Source organism: Plectropomus leopardus, chromosome 7 (genome assembly GCF_008729295.1).
Source record: "Plectropomus leopardus isolate mb chromosome 7, YSFRI_Pleo_2.0, whole genome shotgun sequence".
Classification (NCBI taxonomy): domain Eukaryota; kingdom Metazoa; phylum Chordata; class Actinopteri; order Perciformes; family Serranidae; genus Plectropomus; species Plectropomus leopardus.
The window spans coordinates 5,558,209-5,579,304 of record NC_056469.1 but is presented as its reverse complement, the minus strand read 5'-3'; the positions used below and the strand labels follow the sequence as shown (position 1 = coordinate 5,579,304).

At 38.7% G+C, this 21,096-nt stretch overlaps 1 protein-coding gene across 2 annotated transcripts in view; it reads right to left on the bottom strand.

Annotated features, from left to right (window-relative positions):
• Window positions 1-3,587: 3,587 nt before the first annotated feature.
• The window catches only part of LOC121945171 (neurocalcin-delta A), an 85,026-nt gene continuing 67,517 nt past the window's right edge, over window positions 3,588-21,096 (bottom strand). For both annotated transcript variants that reach the window (XM_042489203.1, XM_042489204.1), the window contains 4 exons: window positions 20,021-20,431; window positions 8,343-8,448; window positions 5,658-5,777; window positions 3,588-4,014 (listed from right to left, as the gene is read on the bottom strand). In XM_042489203.1, coding sequence (XP_042345137.1) covers window positions 5,680-5,777; window positions 8,343-8,448; window positions 20,021-20,398 — 582 coding nt within the window. In that variant the 5' untranslated portion in view covers window positions 20,399-20,431 and the 3' untranslated portion in view covers window positions 3,588-4,014; window positions 5,658-5,679. The remainder of the gene's footprint in view (window positions 4,015-5,657; window positions 5,778-8,342; window positions 8,449-20,020; window positions 20,432-21,096) is intronic.

Sequence of the window (21,096 nt, the reverse complement as noted above, 5' to 3'; positions counted from 1 at the left end):
TCCTCCATCACTCCTAAATCTGTTAACGAGCACCGTCTGCGCCAGGTGTAGAGGCAGGACAGAACCATTTCATGAAAATACAGGGGGGGGGGAGAGGGCAATACACGGGCTCTCTGAAGGTTTACTTTTTCTTTTGTCGCCAAAAACAAGAAAAGAAACTGTTTGTATAAAATAGCAAATTCAAAATAAAATCCTCTGTTAATTATAGTAGGTTAATAATTTTCTATGTTAAAAAAAACTCTTTATGTTTTAGTATTCCAGGTCCCCTATCAGTCACGGGTCCTTAGATTCCTCCTAACTTTTGATTCACAATTATGTTGGAAATACATAGGAAAGCAAACCACACACAAATTGTCTGAAAATGTCACAAATTACACCAATTCTGGGAATTCTAAGGAATGCAAAAGTATTTAGCTTGGAAATGAAAATGATTGTAACATGGATAATGATAGGTAATGATAGATGACGTTATTGATCACAAGCAAGACAGCAAGGAACTGGTACAAGACTGAACTCCTATGAAAAATTGGTTAGAAATTATAAGAGACATATATACTATGGAAAAAATGGCCTTCCTGCCCAGAGTGGGAGAAAATGTTATCAATAAAAAAATGGAAGAAATTGATGTGATAGTTTTTCTTTCTATCTGTGATTATGGAAATAAATCCACAAGTTAATATGAATGGAACTTGTGGCTGTATACACAAACTAAAATTCAATAAATATTAATTAAAATAATAATAAATAAATAAATAAATAATTGTCCTAATTTTTCTCCCCCATATGGTGCCACTAAAATCAAGTACAGCCCTCCTATTCGGGACTCATGTTAACATGCCTCTCCTAGCCATACTCAACAGGATATAAACATTTCTCACTATTTTTATGAGCCTTTTGGAATTATTGACCAGATTTCAACATTACTAAAACTAGAACCTTAATGTTACTGGATTTTTGAGGCCAATACCCACATCGATATTCAAAACTTAAAAGAATTTTTAGCCACTACGCTATATATACATATGTGTGTGTGTGTGTGTTTTGAGGGACACAACAAATTATCGTTAACATCATTTCTATACTGATATTTCTTGTTGTACACATATGTGATACAATATATCTGCAATAAGCTAATACAGGTTCAACTGTATGGGTCAAACCATTACTAAAACCACAGTATTACAATTAAACAGACACCACATAAATGCTTGCACACAATAAATTGTAAATTTAATTCTTGCCTTTTAAAGTTGACCAAAAAACAGAATCCTGTGTTTCCAAAACTGCAGTCACTAAATACAGGATACCATACAAAACCTACAAAATGCAACAATTACAAACAGTTTGTTCAACAGATAACAATTGTACAGTATAAATTTATACAATACTGTTTTGTTTTTATTTGGCACTTGACCACAAGATTCTATTTTGTGTCTTAACAGAAATGTAACACCTGACATAGCTTTTTTTTTTTTTTTAAAAAAAAAGAAAACAAAAATCAGAAAAATACATAAAAGCAACACATGGTGACGGTATTGTTGCAGCAGTTGTAATTCTTGGTTTGTTTGTCTGCATCTTTTTTTCTCTTCTTCACAATAAAACAGCAGTTATTTAGTAAAACATTCAAAGCTTTTCCAATTGGAGAATAATGCAATAACTCAAACGGCTTGTGTCTGCCCCGGGGAGGGCTCAGGTACATTCAGGTGAGGGGCACATTGGTCCTGGTTGAACTTTTTTTAAAGGGGAAGTACGCCCATTTTCATAATTTGTACGTTATTATTATGGTCTAAGACAGTACAAAAATATTCATAAAAATGAGCAACTCTCTCCCAAATTCAAAACCAGGAGTGCTGAAAGTGCTGAGTATAAAGTCTGGTGCTACTCAGCAAACGATGAACTGAGGAAGATGTTATGATGACACTGAGATGAAATAAACGGACACAGAGAAGTTGCATTACCAACAACAATTACTTCTCAGTAGAAAACTGGCAATTCATTTCAAATGCGAAGACGTAAAATTGGCAAACTTGTTTGTCATTTTCAGCCATAACTGTATTGTTTAAAGATATACAGTCAACTTTTCAAAAATATGGCTTAAGTTTTGCACAAATCTGTAATTGAAACCTGCTTATTGTCTATGACGCAGCTCCAGACTTTATACTCCATCACAAAGTTTGAGACTTATTTCTCTGGTTTCTGGCTTTGAGAGAGAGCTCATGTTCACAAATATTGATTAAACTTTCTCACTAATGGAAATAACATATTGGAATTCTTAATTTAGGAGGCATTCCCCTTTAAAAACATCATGGAGAGCTTTTTTTTTCACTTTTCTTTGACAGCAGAATGAAGAAAAGAAAGAAGGAAAGGAGGTCAGACGTTTAAATTAATGTCATTGTTCTTAATAGTGGGGGGCCAGCACTTCAAATAATGTGTGACCAAGAGAACATCACTCATTTTATGAAATATCATAAAGGGGATACATGCTATTTGCTTGTGAACTGAGACTGTTGCTGCAGAATTCAGTCCTCTCTGTGTATGTTTGGCCCTGATATAAATACAGCTGTGTGATGATTTCATTATTAAGCTCAAATGAAACAGAAAAAAGGCTCTCAGCTCTGACTACCCAGCATCCCCATTAAAAAGTGTGTCTATTTATTGATTGTTGTGCGTGTTGGTCTTTGTTTCCGTCCATGAAGTTACTCATGTGATCCATACGATGTGTCAGCTTCGGCAGTCCGTACGCTGTCAATAACACTGACCACTGGTAGCACTAATCATGACAATACTAACGTACAGAAGCGAGCACAGAGCTGGATGGGCGACTGGCTGTTTAGCCACTGATATCCATAAACGTACAAAAAACACACACATGCGCCAAGTCACATGCATATGTGTTATTGATCCTATGCACCCCTGCACCCAAACATGCTGTATTTAAAAACATCAAAAAGTGAGCGTGAAGAAGTGTGAGTCTACTCTTCACAGAGTAAATGCCAAAAAAAGAAACTGCTTTGCATGCTTGACATCCTGCAGTAGCTTAAATAAACCATTTGTTTTTTTTTTTTTAATGATCTGAATTTGCTTTACAAATTTCGGTGCACTTTAAAATATCTACACAAATACTTTTAAAGACTAGTTTCTATTTTACTAAACCTGGAGCGGAGCAACACACTGCCACTCTGAAACTCTCTCTCTGTCAAATTCTTACCGATATGAAAAAGCACTGGAACAGATGATGGATAAAGGGTTTCCTTCTTCATTACATCAGTGACTTCACAAACTACCGATTTAGGGCGCGTATGCATAGTAGCATAATATTACAAGTTCATGTTATTTTTAATTTTTTTTTTTTGTCCCAGCACAAAATATGAAACAAAGTCTATCAAGTTTGCAAAATGCACAAACACACGTACACATTCTCACAGTAGAAAAGAGGAAAACTAAAAGCGGTACTCGTTTGGAGTGAAGGACGAACTTCACAAGTCCTCTCTGCGGATTAAATAATCTTACCTACAGTTTGTCCCGTTATTCAACACCATTATGTCGCTCTCTCTCTTGTCTCATGCACACGCTCTGTCTATGATACACGTTAGAGTGATGGAGGCTCTGTCGCTCTGGCTGGAGCCTTCGAGGGGCACAGAGAGCCAAGCAAAGACACTGATACAGAGACTCCAGTTTATACTGTATATATACAACCTACTGTAGACCTTCGCTATACTCTGACGTGCCTAGAGGAGAACTGAGGGGTCCTTGGTCAACTACAATCAGTGGGAGTGGATAACCTGATGAAGGTTTGGGAGAGTCTTCAGGTTCAGTCTTTGTTTGGGTTAGGAGGGTTTAGATAAACAGCTCATGGGGGGAGTAAACTGGAGAATTTGGCTCCCGTGCCCGTATTTGATGTCCTCAGTGCATGTTGAAGGCCTGTCTTCTTCATCGTCATCAGCTTGTCATTCTTCATCATCAGTCTGCTCCATAGTGGAGAGTTATGGGCATTTGGAGTCACCCAAAGAAGCACTGCGAGGAGATGGATAAAAGTCAAGTCATGATTATCACAGGAGTCGCAATTAACCCTTTGAAACCTGAGCAAATAAGCAGCTTAACAAGAAATGACACCACAATTAGCAAGAAATTAATAAAAAGTTGCAAGAATGTGACCTGAAACTAGCAAAAAGAAAGAAAAGTGACAAGAGAAAAATAGGAAATGACCTGAAAAAGGGATAAAATGACAAAATTAAAAATAATAATATAAATAATAAAAATATCTCTATTTTTTTTCCTGTAATCTAGTTTTAAATATATAATCATAATAATCAGAATTACTGTTTCATTGACGCACACACCTCAAATTTTATCAGAATAGAAAAGTATTTTAAAAATAAATGACCTGACATATTACATTTATGATTCATGACAAAAAACGGACAGAATGACGAGGGAGTTTCACAATAATACCACTACTACTAATAATACCAACAACAATAATAATAATACATTTTCTTAACAGGGTTGCAAAGTGCTTTTCAGACAAGCAACAGATTGAAAACAAGGCAGCAATAAAACAACAATAAAATAAACTGCAAAAAACGCAGTGATCATATATTAATAATAATAACCAAAACAACAAGCAAACCTTGTAACTACTTGTTGGGATTTTCCTGAGATGGTCTTTCTCTCTCTCTCTCTCTCTCTATCTATCTATCCTAATATTGTAAGTGTTGCCTTTTCCTGGTTTGAAAGGCTGCATTACAGTAAAGACTTTTGTAGTTGTTCTATTTGGCTTTACCCACTTAGTTATTATATTCACATCACTGATGATTATTTATCAAAAATTAAATTGTGTAAATCTTTCCAAATAGAGTACTTTATCAAACTGTGACATTTGATTCTCTCCATATCCCACAGCCCGAGGTTTTCCTATCGTCATAAAACGTTATTAAGATCAGTCGCTCTGATGGACGCTCCAGAATATTTCTATAGCGCAGGAAGAGGTTATGTTCCTGTTACACACTGCACCATCTGACTGCGCTTACAAAGTTCATCAAGAGCTGCTGTAACCTCGGGTTCAGAGTCACAAAAATTAAGAGATGCTTGTTGACTGCACATGACCTCTACAAGTGCCATAAGAACCCATGAAGAGGCAGCACAAATCCAGTTAAAAGTTAAAATCTTTAGGAAAGAGTTTAAATTTTAAGAAAACAAAGAGGTTCTCTACAAGACTGCCAACAAAGATGGTACTTCAAAAATTGGTGAATCCTACACACGGGGGCTTTAAAAATAAGAAGCATCTTAAGAGCATCAACACCTTCAAAAACTGCTCCAAAAAAACCCAACAAAAAACAGGCCACCTCCTACAGATTCTCTAATATCTATCCATGAACTACAAATAGTCACCCAGCCTGTGACATCGTGGATGACCCATCCCACGTCCAGCACGGTGCACGCAGCCTGCGAATCCTGCCTCCAGCAGGCCTGTTCACTGCCTGCGAGGCACGACTGATCGTAGGAGAAACACCTTTGTTCCCGAGGCGGCTGAACCTCAGCCCTCACACTAATGGCACGCTCTGAAACTGGCTGAAACACCAGCGCACTTTAAGTAACTCTCACCTAACTGTTTGCAAAAAGTTTAACTTTCATTCTGAGCTGAGTGTGAGCCTTACAGGTTGTGTTGATGCCTCGGCTTTAGAACTGTCCGGCGCTGCTGGGGTCACACTGCAACAGACGGACGATGGAGGGGTCGCTCTTTGCGCCTTTGATGAACTCCTCCAGAGACAGCTTACCTAAAACATATACAAAAGGATAAATTATGTTTTTGTAAATTCTACTGCAGTACATAGCAAAAAAGGGACAGTATTGGAGCTCAGAGCAAAGACAGGTAAGATCTAGGAATTTATGAATTACTAATTTCCCTGGCGTTTAAATTCAAGTTTAAACATTGGCCAGCTGACTAGTCTAAAAGTAAGAAACACACAAAAAAAAAAACAATTGAGAATGACTGAACCAATTAGGTTCAATGTCTGAAAAATTATTGTGTATTTTATACGATCTACTGGAAATTGTTTATCAGAGTTTTCAATCACCAAACCGTATTTTAAATGACACTGATATGTGTGGCACTGCACTGTGACATGATTATTATTGATTCAATTATGACATTTTTGGAAAATACATCTTCAGGAAATGTTGCCAGTTATTACGAAATTTTCAATGGGTGAACACAATTGCAAATTGCAAATATACAAAAATACAATAAATAAATAAATGAATAAATAAAATAAAATGAAAAAATAAAATTAAAAAAAAAGTTAACAAATTAGTATATCCAGTGCCGACTAGCGAGGACAGCAACTTTCAATCGACTAGTTGTATAATAATGCACATCCTTACTAAAACTGAAGTAAGATCGCCAAAATTTTACTTTAAATTAAGAAGAAAAAACCTTTCCTGCAATGTTATGTACAAGACATATACAGTACTAATTTACAACAAATACTATTTACTGTTTTATAGTGAACATAAAGACTTCTCTTTTTTAAAAGATTATTTTTAATGCCTTTATTTGATAAGACAGCTGTAGTGTAAAAAGGGGGAGGGAGAGGTGGGATAACATCAGCAAAGGGCAACATTGCAGTGCATAACTGGAAGACACATTTGGTTCAGAAAGCAGCATTTACTGTGTTTTAGCTCCTGTGTCCCTGTTGGGTCTAATCAGCTGGGTTACTCATTGTGCTGTAAAACGTGACTCATACTCTATAAGCTCCCTCATGTTGTGACAGGCAACGCTGTAGAACGCTTTAGATGATCTTATACCCATTCACTTCGAACATTCAGCATGGAGTGGCTGGGATTTGTAAATTGGGTTCAACCTAGTTAAGGATTTTGAGAGATTATTAGTGAGATGACAACAAAGCACACATTTCAGTGTGAATTACATGTGATTCTTTGTGACTGTTATCTCTTCAGAGCCTTCGCAAGCTGCATCAGTGCATCCTGATGATGTTTCATTTCTCACCAACAGGTGGCGGTGTTGAAGCAGCTCTTCTCTCTCACACTTGAAACAGAGTCAAGATGCCTCTCTAAGACTCGCTCGCTGCTCATGATTCTCATTAGAAAAGAAAGACAGCACATTTTCCATGTCCAGGTCAGCACACTTTCTCGCTCTGTGTTGCTGTCTTTGTTCTGCTGTCACTTTCCTCCCCGCTCCTCTCTCTCTTTTCCAACCCACTCCTCTTTTGCTGTGTCTTCTCTTTCTACCCACACTGCTCACTAATTCCTCACTGTCCATCTCTCTGTTCCTCTCGTCTTGCTTCTGTTCCTCCTGTTGCTCTGGAGTGTTTACGCTGTATGAATGCGCTCTCCGAGTATGTACTGTGCAATTGTGTGAGGCTGAAGTGTGTTGTGTGTGACTGAAACGGCAGGTCAGGTGTGAGTTCTGTTGTCAATGAACTGCTGCTTCATCCTGGAGGGCTCTACAAGTGCCTCTGCTACAGAGAGCCAGGCCTCTGCGTACAATGACAACAGCTGCCCGCCAGCTAACCAGGTGGCCGTGACAAGCTGTTCAAAACATTTGCAATTTAAATACCTGCTGTGTCCCATTTCACTGGAACCAATCAATTGACCCATAAATACACCAGTTCCAGCAGGTTTCAATTTAACCCTTTGAAACTTGGATTGATGTAATTTTCCATGTGCTACATTCAGACGCTTTTCACAAGTATTTAAACCCCTGGACCATGAGCAAATTGGTTTGATTTTCTTCTAAAACATGGGGGGAAACAATGACCAATTTGACAAGAAATGCCCTGCAAATTGCAAGAAATTAGTAGAGAAAAAAATGTTATTTTTATTATTATTTTAAATTGGAAAAAATGTCTGGAGAACAATACTTACAATTACCATATAATGATTTATCATATTTAAAATGATTCAGAATTGTTATATTTTTTTCTTTGTCATTTTTTTTGTCTGCTTTGTTTGTTGTTTGTTTATTTTTTTTGGTTTAGTGTTTTTTGTTTTTTTGCTAATTTTTAGGTAATTTGCTTGTACTTTTTACTAATTTCTTGCTAATGTCTCGGTCATTTCCTCTTAAATTGCTCATGTACTTCTTTTCATGTTTTTGAAAGAAATGAAGCCTATTCGCCCACGTTTCAAAGGGTTAAACAGAATCCATATGGACCTCATGCAGATGTTTATTTTAGAGTTATAGCAGGTACACAAAGCAATTTTCTTGACTTACAAGCTGTAAGCTGTTTTAAAGTCAGATGCCATTTTTTTTTACCACCGTCTACTGTTAAAGCAAAGTGAAGTGAAACTACTCAAAAAAGGAGCAGATGAGGTTGGCCTACCGTCTCTGTTGGTGTCCATCTGCCTGAAGATCTTCTCTGTCCTCTTCTCAGGTGTCGACTCGTCCTCAGGCATCTTCATCACAGAGGACACCATCTTATAGATCGCCTGCACACAAGAGAGGTCACAAAATCAATGATAAATCCATGCATTTCTAAACCCTTTATTTTCTAAACTAAAGGTATTGTAGTACCAATAGATTGCCTCAAGGAATGTCACAACTCTGCAAATGTCCATGGCTGTCTTACTGTATCAAACTACACATGAGATTTTGCTGCCATTCATTTTTTTTCCAATATTTTGAATGTTTGAACGGTGGATGGACTTAACTGAAAATAAGGAGGAAGATGAACTTTTTGTCTACCTCTGTATTCTGTAAAAAGCTTTCTCTGACTAATATCCAAGACCCTTGAGATAGATCATTTCAAAAGACTTGATAACCTTATTTTCTCAGTAAACTTCTTACTCAGCAATGGGAATGCTGAAACAAACAGGCTATTTTCTGCCAATGTTAAAGCAGTCCTGTTTATTCCACAAACACGATTTCTTTCTTTCTTTCTTCTTTTCCTTTTTTTGTTGGTCATCTGAGCTCTTCTTACTGGTTAGAAGGTGATGTCATGTACTTCCGTGCACCAATTGTGAATTTAGAAACATTTGAATGAGAATGTGATGACAGTTGCGGGGTTATTTGAGTATGTTGCCAGATCAGATCATACACACCCACACAGTCTGATGAAGCAGACTGGCTCAGTTTGAAAGTATTAGACTCAATGGATAATGATTTGCAAGACAGACTTCAACTATAAATGCTGTCTTAATGAAAAACTTTGTAAATAGTAATGCCTCTCACATCCTCTTTTAGTGTGCTGTTGCTATATGTGAATGTTAGAAATTAAATGACTTTGGTTTTCCTGAGATTGTGTGTTAAATAATCTATGCTGCCATTTTGGCCAGATTTGTCTTGTAAAAGAAAAAGTGCATCTCAAGACACTTTCCAACTGCGTGAAGGTTAAATTAAAAATGTATGATTTTCCACAGATCTGCGATATTTTCGTAATGCCATTAAAACACAGTTGCGAGATGACTGTGTTTCCATTGATTGATATTATGTGACTTCTCCTCTGGCGATAACATTCTAAGAAGCATGGCGATGGATGTTCAAAACATCCGCAGCTTTATTTCTAGTGCAGCCACCGCACTAGCTGTCATTATTTCCATGTGATAATGAAAAGGCAAGTCCCTTATAAGTAGGAGCAGCCACTTATAAGGGATTTCTGGGAGGTGATCGTCCACGACTTCAGAGGAATTGTGGATTAAAAAACTCAGAATGATCTGCTTAACTTTTGAAGAGTCATATGATGCAGTAACACCTCTTGGAGCGCCTGCTGCATCATGAGGGAGCCAGTTCCTACTGACAAGTGCATAGCCATAGCATCATATGACCTATAAAAGCCAAAATAGTGTTTCCATTGCAGTTTTGTAAAATATGGCTTTTCCCAGTCGCCTGAAATACCACGTCATGTCACCGTAAAAACTTTTTTTGCAATTCATGGAAGTTTTTTCAAAAATGACTTGTTCCCATAAGGCAGCATCTGCGCTGATATCAGCACAAATACATCTGGTAGGTGCGTCCCTGGTCCAGTCTCCAGAGAGGAGACTCCAGAGGCTGCTTCACTGTTGTGTGATTACATTTCGGTGGTTTAGGTAACGAGGGGTGCACATACACAATCCCTCAGACTATTTATCAGTGTTGTGTCTCCTCTCTTCTGTGTTGCATTGCAGCCTGTTTGGCAGTAAACAGTGAAATCACAGCCCACTCTCCCAGTCTCTAATAAGGGGGCGGATTTGAGGGGAATGGGAGCTGACATGTGAACAGAGGAGTGCTGATTGTGATTACAGTGCAGGGCGAGCTTTAAATAGGTGCTGGTTATGCCTGCGATTACATGGTAGCAGGGCGGCTCAGCTCCTGGGTCACTGAGGAGCTGAGGAACCAGCAGCAGCCACACTTAATATCAGTCTTGGTTTCAGTTTGCAGCTGGGTCTGTTATTAATCAAAATCCTTCAAACTGCTGTGAGTGTTTAGTGCATTTAGCCAATATTACATTTTGGGGATTTAGCTGCTGGTCTAATCCAGAGCAACGCAGTGGAATAAGCTTAAATTTGTAAATCCTAAAATTACAAGCAACCAATAAGAAGTGAAACGATCTGGAGCTTAGAGCCCTCTCATATATTCCCATATACACACAGTGCTGATGTGAGAACAGTTAGAGCCAAAAAGAAAGAGGAATTTTCTTCTTCTTCCTCTAGGCCAATGATTTTTGGACAAATGTTTTCCGAAAAACATTAAAAACACATCAGTGAGCCACCTTGTTGCACTGGGTGACATGCTCCTTCATTACTATGAACTAGGGCTGAACGATATGGCTTTAAATAATATCGCAATATTTTAAGGTTATATCCCGAAACACGATATACATCTTGATATTTTTGATACCCTTTAAACTAATACCAACTACCAAAGTACAAAGTTAAATAAAGTAACTACTGTACTGTAACATAATAAAGTTGAATACACTACTTTTATAATAACATTTAAAAAATTTTGGTTATAAGGAAGATTAAATAAGGCACTTCTATAAATACATTTTTAAAAAAAGTATTTTTATAATTAAATAAATCGAAGCAAATCTACGTCTGAGTGGCAAGGACAGGACAGAGAAGTCAGAGAGCATTGAGAAACAGACTAACACATTTGGGTCTTGTCATGAGATTTGTTGAGAGTTAGAAATATACAGAACACCAGTGTCATCCTTTAACAGTCAGTCTTTAGTTTGCACGCCTGAGGTGGTTGAAATATCAGGCAGAGTAACTCTCCTGCACTAAAAGTAAAGCCAGTGCTATTGAGGTTTGATCCTTTCTTCCCCTGTAGCCACAGACCTCAACCTTTGTCTTAATTGGCTGTGTCTTTCTATCTGTTTTTTCTTCACACATGACACCATGCCAGCTGGTGTGTCCCTCCTGGGCTGATTGTCTGTCTCCAGCTCCCCTCTCACCTCCACCTAGGGATTCCTCTTTATGTCTCTCACAAATTAAATAATATAAACCTCCTAGTCATCCTTTGTTGTTTTTTTTTCTTGCACAGATGTATTGTCTACATTTTAGACACACAATTCTATAATCGGAACACCACAATGAGAAAAAAACGCTTTTTTTTTATTCTCCAGGGAGCGTCCAAACAAGAAAACAACATAGTCTCCCGTAGAGCTGGAAACAGCCTCAGCCACACTTAAAGTGAGAACACAGAGGAAAAAAAAAATAGCTACGAAGCCAGAACTATTACCTGGCCACTTATGAATGAGAGTGAGGAGGAAAGCATCATCGCATAAATGTTATAAGCTCCCCTTTGCACCTCAAACACATCAAATAACAGAAAGAGTCAGAGTTTAAGAGCGACACCGATGGAAAGAGTGAGGGGGGCTGTTCACTTGTTGAGACTTATTTGTGCGGACAGAGATAGCTGAGCACCGTTTGAGTTGTCCTGCCGTAATAAGCACACATACACAACGTGCATGCAGCGCCTCCCCTCACCCTCACACAAAAGATGAATACGTTTCCCATGGCGACTTTATCCGCCTGAGCAGTGATCTATTCATCAAACCTGCTATTCTCTTCAGTCTCACTTAATTACCAGTATGAATGCTCTCTCCCTCTGTTTTTGCCAATACAGACAATGAACTTCCCTCTGTGCCCGTCCGCTCTGCTGATAACTCCCTGTTTCAGATGAAAGGTCGACAGAGGGTAGATATCAACTATTGGTGAGTGGATGAGACACTTTTATCCTTCTCCCCGAGTTCGGTTTTGGTTATTATCTGAAGAAGATGAGGCAGGCTGGCTGCGATCCATCTCATTCAATTACTCCCACAGCAAGGCTAATTATGAGCATCACCAGCATTTACACACTCTCTGCAGGAGAGACCATTAGCTAGCTGGAGAGAGCCGCAGAGCTCCCTCACCACGGCGAATGGAGGTCTGTGAATAGAAAACACAGAAACCACTGTGGGTGGGATAGCAGGCTCCGGGATAAAGTATTTGCAAGTGATGATGACCATAATGCTGTTGACGTGGTCAATATTCCTTGCAGAGAGAACAATGGTGTTAAATCATTACTAAAACAGTAAAATCACATTTACAGAAACATAATTTGTTCGATTTTGGATGCAAATCATGTCTTTGCATTTAACATTTTTGCTCTTTGTCATAAATGGGATGTCAGTTTCTGTTTGTTTTGATTTCCATTGGGCATCACCCATGCATTTCAAAGTGCCTCTATTTCGAGGTGGGGAAATTTTAATATTTTAAGATGTAAATGTCTTGACCTTAAAAAAAAAATTCTGTTGCCTTTGCTGACAGACAGCCTGCTAGCTGCGTTAACATGTGGAAACATCCCTGCTGCCCACCCTCCAGTCTCTCCTCATTCCTTTGCCACTCTGAAGTACTCACCATGCAGGTTGAGTGGGAGCTAATATTAGCTAGTTAGCAGGACTGCTCATTTGGCAGTTGGTAACGCTGCCCTGGTGGCAGAATGTGCTGCTGTGGAAACATTGTGGCCATCCTCTGGTCTTCTCCAGGTTGCTCAGGTGAGTAAGTGGTTTGATTTTGACCATAAAACCCCTTAAAGTGTAACTAAATGCCCAACTTTTGGCTTGAGTGCCTCCTCCCTGGAATGTGTAAAAAGTCTCAAAAATTGGCAGGGCTGATGGGGGGGGCGACACGCCTAGTCACCCAATCATGCAGCCTCTCGATCCAAAGCACCTCCCTGTCCCTTGCAAACACAGAAAGTACACGGTTGGTGAGAGGGTGGTGATGGGGCAGTGATGGGGGCTCAGTTGATGAGAAAAGCGGGCTCCTGCCACTGGGATCAGCCAAGAGCAAAATTTAATTGCAATAGCAGGTTTGAACTTTTAGAGGGCAGTCCCTATGCATATTTATCATATAGAAAAAATATGGACATTTAGTACTTTGCACTTAAATGTCAATTGGACCTGAATCAATCAGCAACACTACTAAACACCCATTTATACTGCTTTTCAAATGAAAAAAGTGGTTTGGGGGTTTAGTTACTCTATAAGCATAGTTAACTATGTTGGCACCACTAGCCGTGCTGACACTGCTAACGGTGGTAACATTGATAACAAAGTCAACAAGGCTGTGAGGTTTTATGACTCAAAATTGAGCTGCTTACTCAGTGGGGCAAAGCTGGGGGGAGTCCAGAGGATGGGCACAATGTTTCCACAGCAACAATGTTGGACTGGGATAGAGTTACTCGTGGGACTTAACGAATGAGTGGCGCTGCTAGCTAGCACATACCAGACCCAAGTGGTGCACAGTGAAATAACTGAAGACTAGTAACCCTTCAAAAATATTCTCTGCGATTAACAGATTAACAATTTTTCCATTTACATCCCTATTTAGAATGATAGTAATTTTAGTTTGCCGTAATTGTCGGATAGTTTGCATCCCACATGTGTTTCTTTATTAACAGAGGTAATTTATTTTATTTCACTGATTTATATGAAGTGGGGGATTAACAAAGTTACTACAATTGATGCTGAGGGGGACATGAAGGTCTGCATCAAATATCACAACTCTATCCATCTATCTAAGAGTTGTTGCAAAATTTCACTCACAACCATAAATGCCAACCTCATGATGGTTCTAGGAATTTTGTGTGTACAAAACTTCAATGCAATAGTTGTTATTATTTCAGTATTTCAGATTTGAGTTTGAAACTGGAGTGGTGGCCAGATCGAATGAAATGTCCATCCTTGAAGCCAGGCCACAAACAATGCTAATACTGTGTATGATAAAGGTCACTAATGTGAAACAGGAAAGTTCACTCACCACTTAATTCGCACTTCTGATAACCTGAACTGAACCAGCGCTACATCAGCAGCAACACTGACGCATCAGCACTGAAGCTTGTGAATGTTGCCTTTAGGCAGAGAAGGTTTGTAAATCTGGGCTTCTTTGCTCAGTCTGCTACCATCACGACCCTGACCCATGTACGCAATTCAAAATGAATGGATTTAGCTTTATAAGATCCACAGGCCAATCTGCCCTCTGAAAACGCCTAAAGCGAATACTGTGATCACACTAAACTGCAGACTTTACTCAAAGACTTTGAGCTCAGGCATCATTTTAACTTCAGCAGTTAGTAGCAGGAGTCAGTGCTACCTGAAAACTTTTCTCTTCAGCCTGCAGAGGTGGGTGGCTTTGAACCGGGAGAGTTAGCCAGCCAAAACCAGAGACGGACAAAAAAGACAGACATGAGGGTAGATGAACACTGCGTGTATGTATTAATGCTTCTGTGTGAGTCTGAGACAGTGAGAGAGAGAAACTGATATGGCCCTGGGCTCTTTGTAAAACTGCGCTTTAGCAATGCAAAGGAATGGCATTGTCTGATTTAAAACTATGTAAAACATAGAGCTCCTGCTGCCACATTTCAAAAGCCACAATCAAACTTTAGTTAGAACTATAATACTGTTTTTTTGTGCATGGTTGAAGAGGACAACATTTCTGAGCCCTTAACAAACTTCAGCTAATTAACAACTGCCACATACACACAAAGAAATGAACTAAAAAGTCACACTCACACCCATTCCCTCATTAAAAGCAGATCTATCAACTTTTCAACACTCTTCTCGTCTTATTCACTTCAATGGATGAGTCCTACAGACAGCCAGACATGAGCGTCTGAGTCATTGCCTTCTATTCTTTTGTCCTTGGGAAGAGCAACACCTTTTAATGGAAAGTGGGCACAGGGTTTGTGTCGTCTGGTGACAAGCTGAAGTCTGAATCACTGCGGTCTTGAGGTAAGAAGGCTGATTTAACCTTGAGGTGATGATACATGGGCAAATATGAGGCGTTACAGATTCACACTCGCTGGGATTGTGGCTATCATGAAATTGATCAAAGAAGTTGGCTGGATGAGCTAAACTATCGTTACTAAACTGACACCATCAGTGATTCAGAGTATGCGTAGAGAAACTAGAATTCGAAATACCAACCCAAGCTCTGTGATGTTACTGTGGGAAAGGCACTGATAAGTTTTAACAAGGAGGAGAAGAAAATCTGACAAAAGTTGTTGCTGGTTGTTGCTATGATCAACCTTTTTTTGGATAACAGTGGATAAAATAATTAAGTGTATTGCAAATGGGTTGGCTCAGAGTGACAAACCCACAAAGAATTATAATGCGACTACACTTCCTCTGAGCTCCACAGGTTTGTTTTTTAGCATCTTTAGCTCACTGTTTTGGTTTTATGGCCAACACAGTAGGCTTGGATCGGTACAAACATTTGAATCGGCCCATTCCACTAAGTTTGATTTGACAGATTTGCCTGGCATTGGGACAAGAAAGACCAACATTCACAGCTACCTAAAGTATCGTTAGCAATGATATTTAGGCTGCATGTTTAACTTTATGTTGGATAAATAATAGCTAATTTGTATTAATCTTTAAATACATGATTGTGTATTTTAGAAATATGCAGAGGAGATTACTGAGCCTTTTACATATATTTGTATATATCAGCACCACTATAAATATTGCTATCAGTTTTTGATTAAGATTATACTGTGGACACATTAACAACAATTTAGTCAAATTTCAATAACGGAGTGTAATGTGTGATTGGCTGTATTAACACACAAAATAAGTAACCAAAGACACAGTCTTTAAGTGTGTCTTACCCTCCGAGATAAGCAGCAGATGGTAAATTTTACAGTAAGTACAGTAAAGAACATTCTAGCCAGTACAATACACTCCTTTGGTGCACAGGGAGTCTCCAGATTCCCTTCATAAGAGCCTGTTTTTTGATTTGTTGAGTGAGGGTGAACTTATATTTTTGGTCACACTGTCTGCAGCAAATTACAATCACATTCAATACATGTGATACATCAATTTATGACTAACAAAAAAATATTCTAAAACAGCTGTTTTAAAACCTTGTAGTTTGTTTTCTCTACCCCACGTTACTCTGTGTTTCTTGGCATCCATTGGCAGTTGTCATAGTGATGTACCTCCTCTTTTCGGTCAAAATTCTGAAGTGAAGTGTATTGTACTATAGCTAATGATTAGTTAGTGGGATTGCAAGGGCGTTTTGGGCTCTACCTCACTCACAGATGGAGCCTGGTGGTTGTGGGAGAACACAACAACTACTGGATGTCAATACTAAAATGCAAATTAACTTAAAAAGTCCACTTTACTTTCTCTGCGGCTGAGTGGCAAAAGAAAATGAGACACAACTTAACATACATCACAGAGAAATATTGTCTCTAAAATTCAGAAATCTGCTCAACTAGAGGTGAAACCAGTTCAAACCTAAGAGGGACCAGCTGCTATTACATCTATGTGGAGGAAGTAAAAATGAAAATGAGTGAAGAGGTCTAACACTCTCACGCTCTCTCACACGCACACACACGCTCACACACGCTCACACACACACACACACACACACACACACACACACACACACACACAGATGTAGTGTGTGTGTGCAGCTGTAATAGTCTGTTTACATGAGGAAGTCTTGTGCAGGAAATGCCACCCTGCTCCTTCTTTTCCCTCCGTTTTCTCTTTTAAAGGTGAGCTGTGCCCTGCTGCTGAACCCAGAAAACGTTTCCAGTTGTTATACTATAATCCTAAAGCAAAACTACTGAACACCCCAAAGAAACTAACAATGGGAATAAATTCAAATCTGAAAATACACTATAACTCTCATTTCAAAATGACAACGGTTCCTCAAACTGCCTATCGCTGCAGTTGGGCGTTAACCTCCTATCTCAAAATTGCTATACTGTGTTTTTAAAAGGATCCAGTGGAGACAGGTTTAGTCACAAGCTTTTTAAATAGATTTCATTGGTTGAGAGAGATGAACCCACTAATAAAAATAGAGGGGGACCAATAAAATTAATTTATGGAGAAAAATGAAAATAGTGAAATGTGGAGACACAAGGTTTGCGCCCAACTACAACGTTATGTTAGTTTAAATCGGTTTTTATAATAAAAAATATGACGTTAAAGCAACAGTTGGTAACTTTATAAAAAATTACTTTTGTCATATTTGCTGAAACTGTCACTATATCAGACCTGTACATGAGTCAGACAGGAGCTGCAGTCGAACTGTCAAACTAGGCAGCACGGATCAAATATATATAAAGATTCTGTGTCTGTGTTGCCTATTTCTCATATCAAATGTTTTCAGAGACATATTTGAGTGTACTGTTCAGCTTTAAAATGAGAAAGTTTGTGAGCCACCTGACAGTTGAGCTGAAACAAAGCACTTAAGAGGGCCAAGGGTTTGGGATGCATAGCAAAAAAAGGGTGACAGATGCTCGAAAATAGCCCGACTTTGACCAATGACCGACTGTCGACTTGGTGTGTCAGGACTCTTACAGCTTAACAGTACACTAAAAAAAATTTCTGAAATTATTTGAAGTGAGAAATAGGTACTGCAGTGACACAATCTTGATTCGGATTTGATTAAAGCTGACTAGTTTGACAGTTTAAGCAATTCACAATAAGGGGTGACAGACTATCAGCCTGGTGATTATTGGGGCAGATATTGGCAATAAAATGTATTAATTAATTAATTTAACTGCAAAGAAAGTGTCAGCATGGGGGGAACTTTTATTTTTTAAAACCTCAGGGAGCTTTTTTTTATCCATTCATTTTGTATTTAAATTGTGATTTGACTTTGCTGGGAACTTGCTGTTTATGATGTTAAACATTTCAGTCTTGATCTAACATTTGCTAAAGGCATTTAAACTAAGTTTTTTGTTGGAGTTTTTTTATATTTCTAATTCTAAATATTGACAGAAAGATTTAGAATTTTATTGTAAATGCATATTGGTTCCAAATATTATTGGTCTCATTAACTATTAATAATTTATATCAGCCCTGAAAAACCATTCCTCGGCTCTGATTGGTTGTTTTTCCTCAGCCGCGTTGGATTCTTGCAAATGCCATTAGAAACACTACGAGGAAGTGGATAAACAGGATTTTTTTTTTCAAAGAATATCTGTCTCATATATTGCTATGTGGATGTACTGAAGTTTCAGCAAATTTGACAAAAAAAATATTCATATTAAAGTAACCATCTGTAGCTTTATGAAAATGTTTGAAAGCCTCCAGAGCATTTTAGTTGACATTTACCTCCATTACCTTAATGCCCAACAACAGGGTGTCATGCAGGACTTTTAACACTGTCAGGGGATTTAATATAAATGTCCTTCATCATCTTTCCAGCATTAGACTGTTTTTGGCAACTATAAAGCAAACCAAGTAGGCTTTACAAAATAGACTAATGCTCACGCTAAAACCTACATACATAAACACAATAGTGAAAGACTTAATACAGCTGTAAGACAGACAGATAACCCTTAAACATAGGAGCATATACACCACACAGTAGGTGTTTTAACAGACATGGATTAGGCTAAGCTTCCATTTGTGGAACATAAAGGTGCAGAGCAGATGGAAAATCCATCTTCTTCCTTTCTATGTTAGACTAGAAGCCACATTTAAGAAGTAGAGCTAATGATTCCCGAATGACTCCAAAACTGCTTTCATTCCATTAATCTTAATATCTAATTGCATATTTTAGGTCCACTGACATTCAGATACTGGCAGTAAATAAAGAATGAAATATTTCTAAGAAATCATGCATTAGATGGCGGCACGTCTAGCTCCATGTCTGTAAGTGCTTACTCCCTGTGTGGAGCAAAGCTCTATGTCAGCGATACTCAACTTATGTTCTGTGAGCCAAATCTGGCCCCGGATAGGTTACCCCCCCCCCCAATAAAAACAAAAGTGATTCACACTGGGAACTGTTTTTGTACTTTTAGTTTACATAGGTGCCAGAGGGCATAAGACAGTTAAAAAAACAGAGCTTGTTTATCATAAAAAGTGCCAGTAGAGGATACCTACAACCCCCGACAGAGGTCCTAGCTAACCGAAAACGTCCTGAAATACTAAAAGCATCCTAAAATCCAAGAAAAGTCCTAGAATCCCTGAAATTCCCTGAAATCCTAAAAACATTCTAAAATTCTACAAACGTCCTAAAATTCTTAGAAATATCCCAAAATCCTAGAAATGTGCTAAAATCTTAGAAATGTCTTCAAATTTCTAAAAATATCCTTAAGTCCCAGAAACATCCTAAAATCCTAAAAAATATTCTAAAATCCTAGAAATTTCCTCAAATTTAAGAAATGTGTATGGGGCTATTTCCTGGGCTCCTGTCATTTGATACAAGCAGGCCCCAAGTAAAGCAGGTTGAGTATCCCTGTTGAGTATCCGGTCCTTAAAATGCCAGCCTTGTTCTTCCTACTCTCACAAATAGTGTGTTATGGACACAGTGGCAGTCTTGTTAATACAAATGTTTAACAATCACTGCCCTGGCTAATGTAACAGTGAGTGTGTGAGTCACCTGATGGATATTAACTCTGAACTAACTGCCCCGACAACACTAACATGTAAGAGAAACTTTTTTCCTTTTAAAGTAATCTTCTGTTCTATTTTTGCACTTTTTGGTATTTTAGACACTGTGATCTTCTTTGGTCAATATGAAATGTCTATACGAAAACAGCCCAACATGTCTATCTGCCTCCATGCACACTCACCTGAACAATCTCCAGCATCTCAGCTTTACTGATGTACCCGTTTCCGTCCAAATCGTACATGCTGAATGCCCATTTCAACTTCTGCTCCAGCTTGCCACGTGACGTCACACTTAGTGCGATGATAAACTCCCGGAAGTCTATTGTCCCGTCACCATTGGCATCAAATGTGCGAAAGACGTGCTCTGCAAACTTCGAAGCGTCTCCATAGGGGAAGAAGTTGCCGTAGATCTTCTTGAACTCCTCCATGGAGAGGTTCCCGCTGGGGCAGTCCCTCAGGAAGCCCTTGTACCACTCCTGGATCTCGTGCTCGGTGAAGTCAGTGCTCTCCAGGAGGTCCTGCATCACCTCCGGACGGAGCTTGCTGTTCTGCTTCCCCATGTCTGTAGGTCTGGTCAATCACTTGGCTCACAGCTGGGAGACAAAGGGAGGAGAGAGGGTTTGGTTTTAGGATGGGATAAAACTTAAGACGTCATTTAAAGTGCAATACAGAGTTTTATTGATTTCCTTGGTCCCACCTAAAGGACAGAGATGACAATAATTGTTCATCAAACATGTGAAATATACAGACTTTAAATACCAGAATTATTGGCTTAGTGGTATAATTTTAAATTAATCTTTTGGACAGGTTTTTGAGTGATGTTTTTAAGACAGGCTTGCACATGTGGGGGTAGGAAAAATTCAGTGTCAGAACCCTGGATTTCAATAATAATTTCACCTGTTTAAAGGTACAAGAACTCACACATTCGAACTCACTCATTCGTCCTAATGACTACTGACAATATTCACCATGAGGTTTTAAAAGCACAGTAATGAAAACACGATTTATTGTACAACCTGTAACGGTGGCAGACTGATGCGCTTGGACAAAAAGTGCATCATATTGTTACTGTTACAAAATACCAGGGAAAAAAATCCCCTGCTTGTCATGATTCCCTGCAGCAAATGTTACTAATATCAAGGATGAGGGAATTTCATTTGATTTTTCTGTGGTTAGAGGCACTCCCATGACCTGCAGAGTCAACCCTTTGAAATACATGTTTTGTGTTTCGATATTGTATGCTTCTTTAAGGGGAGTT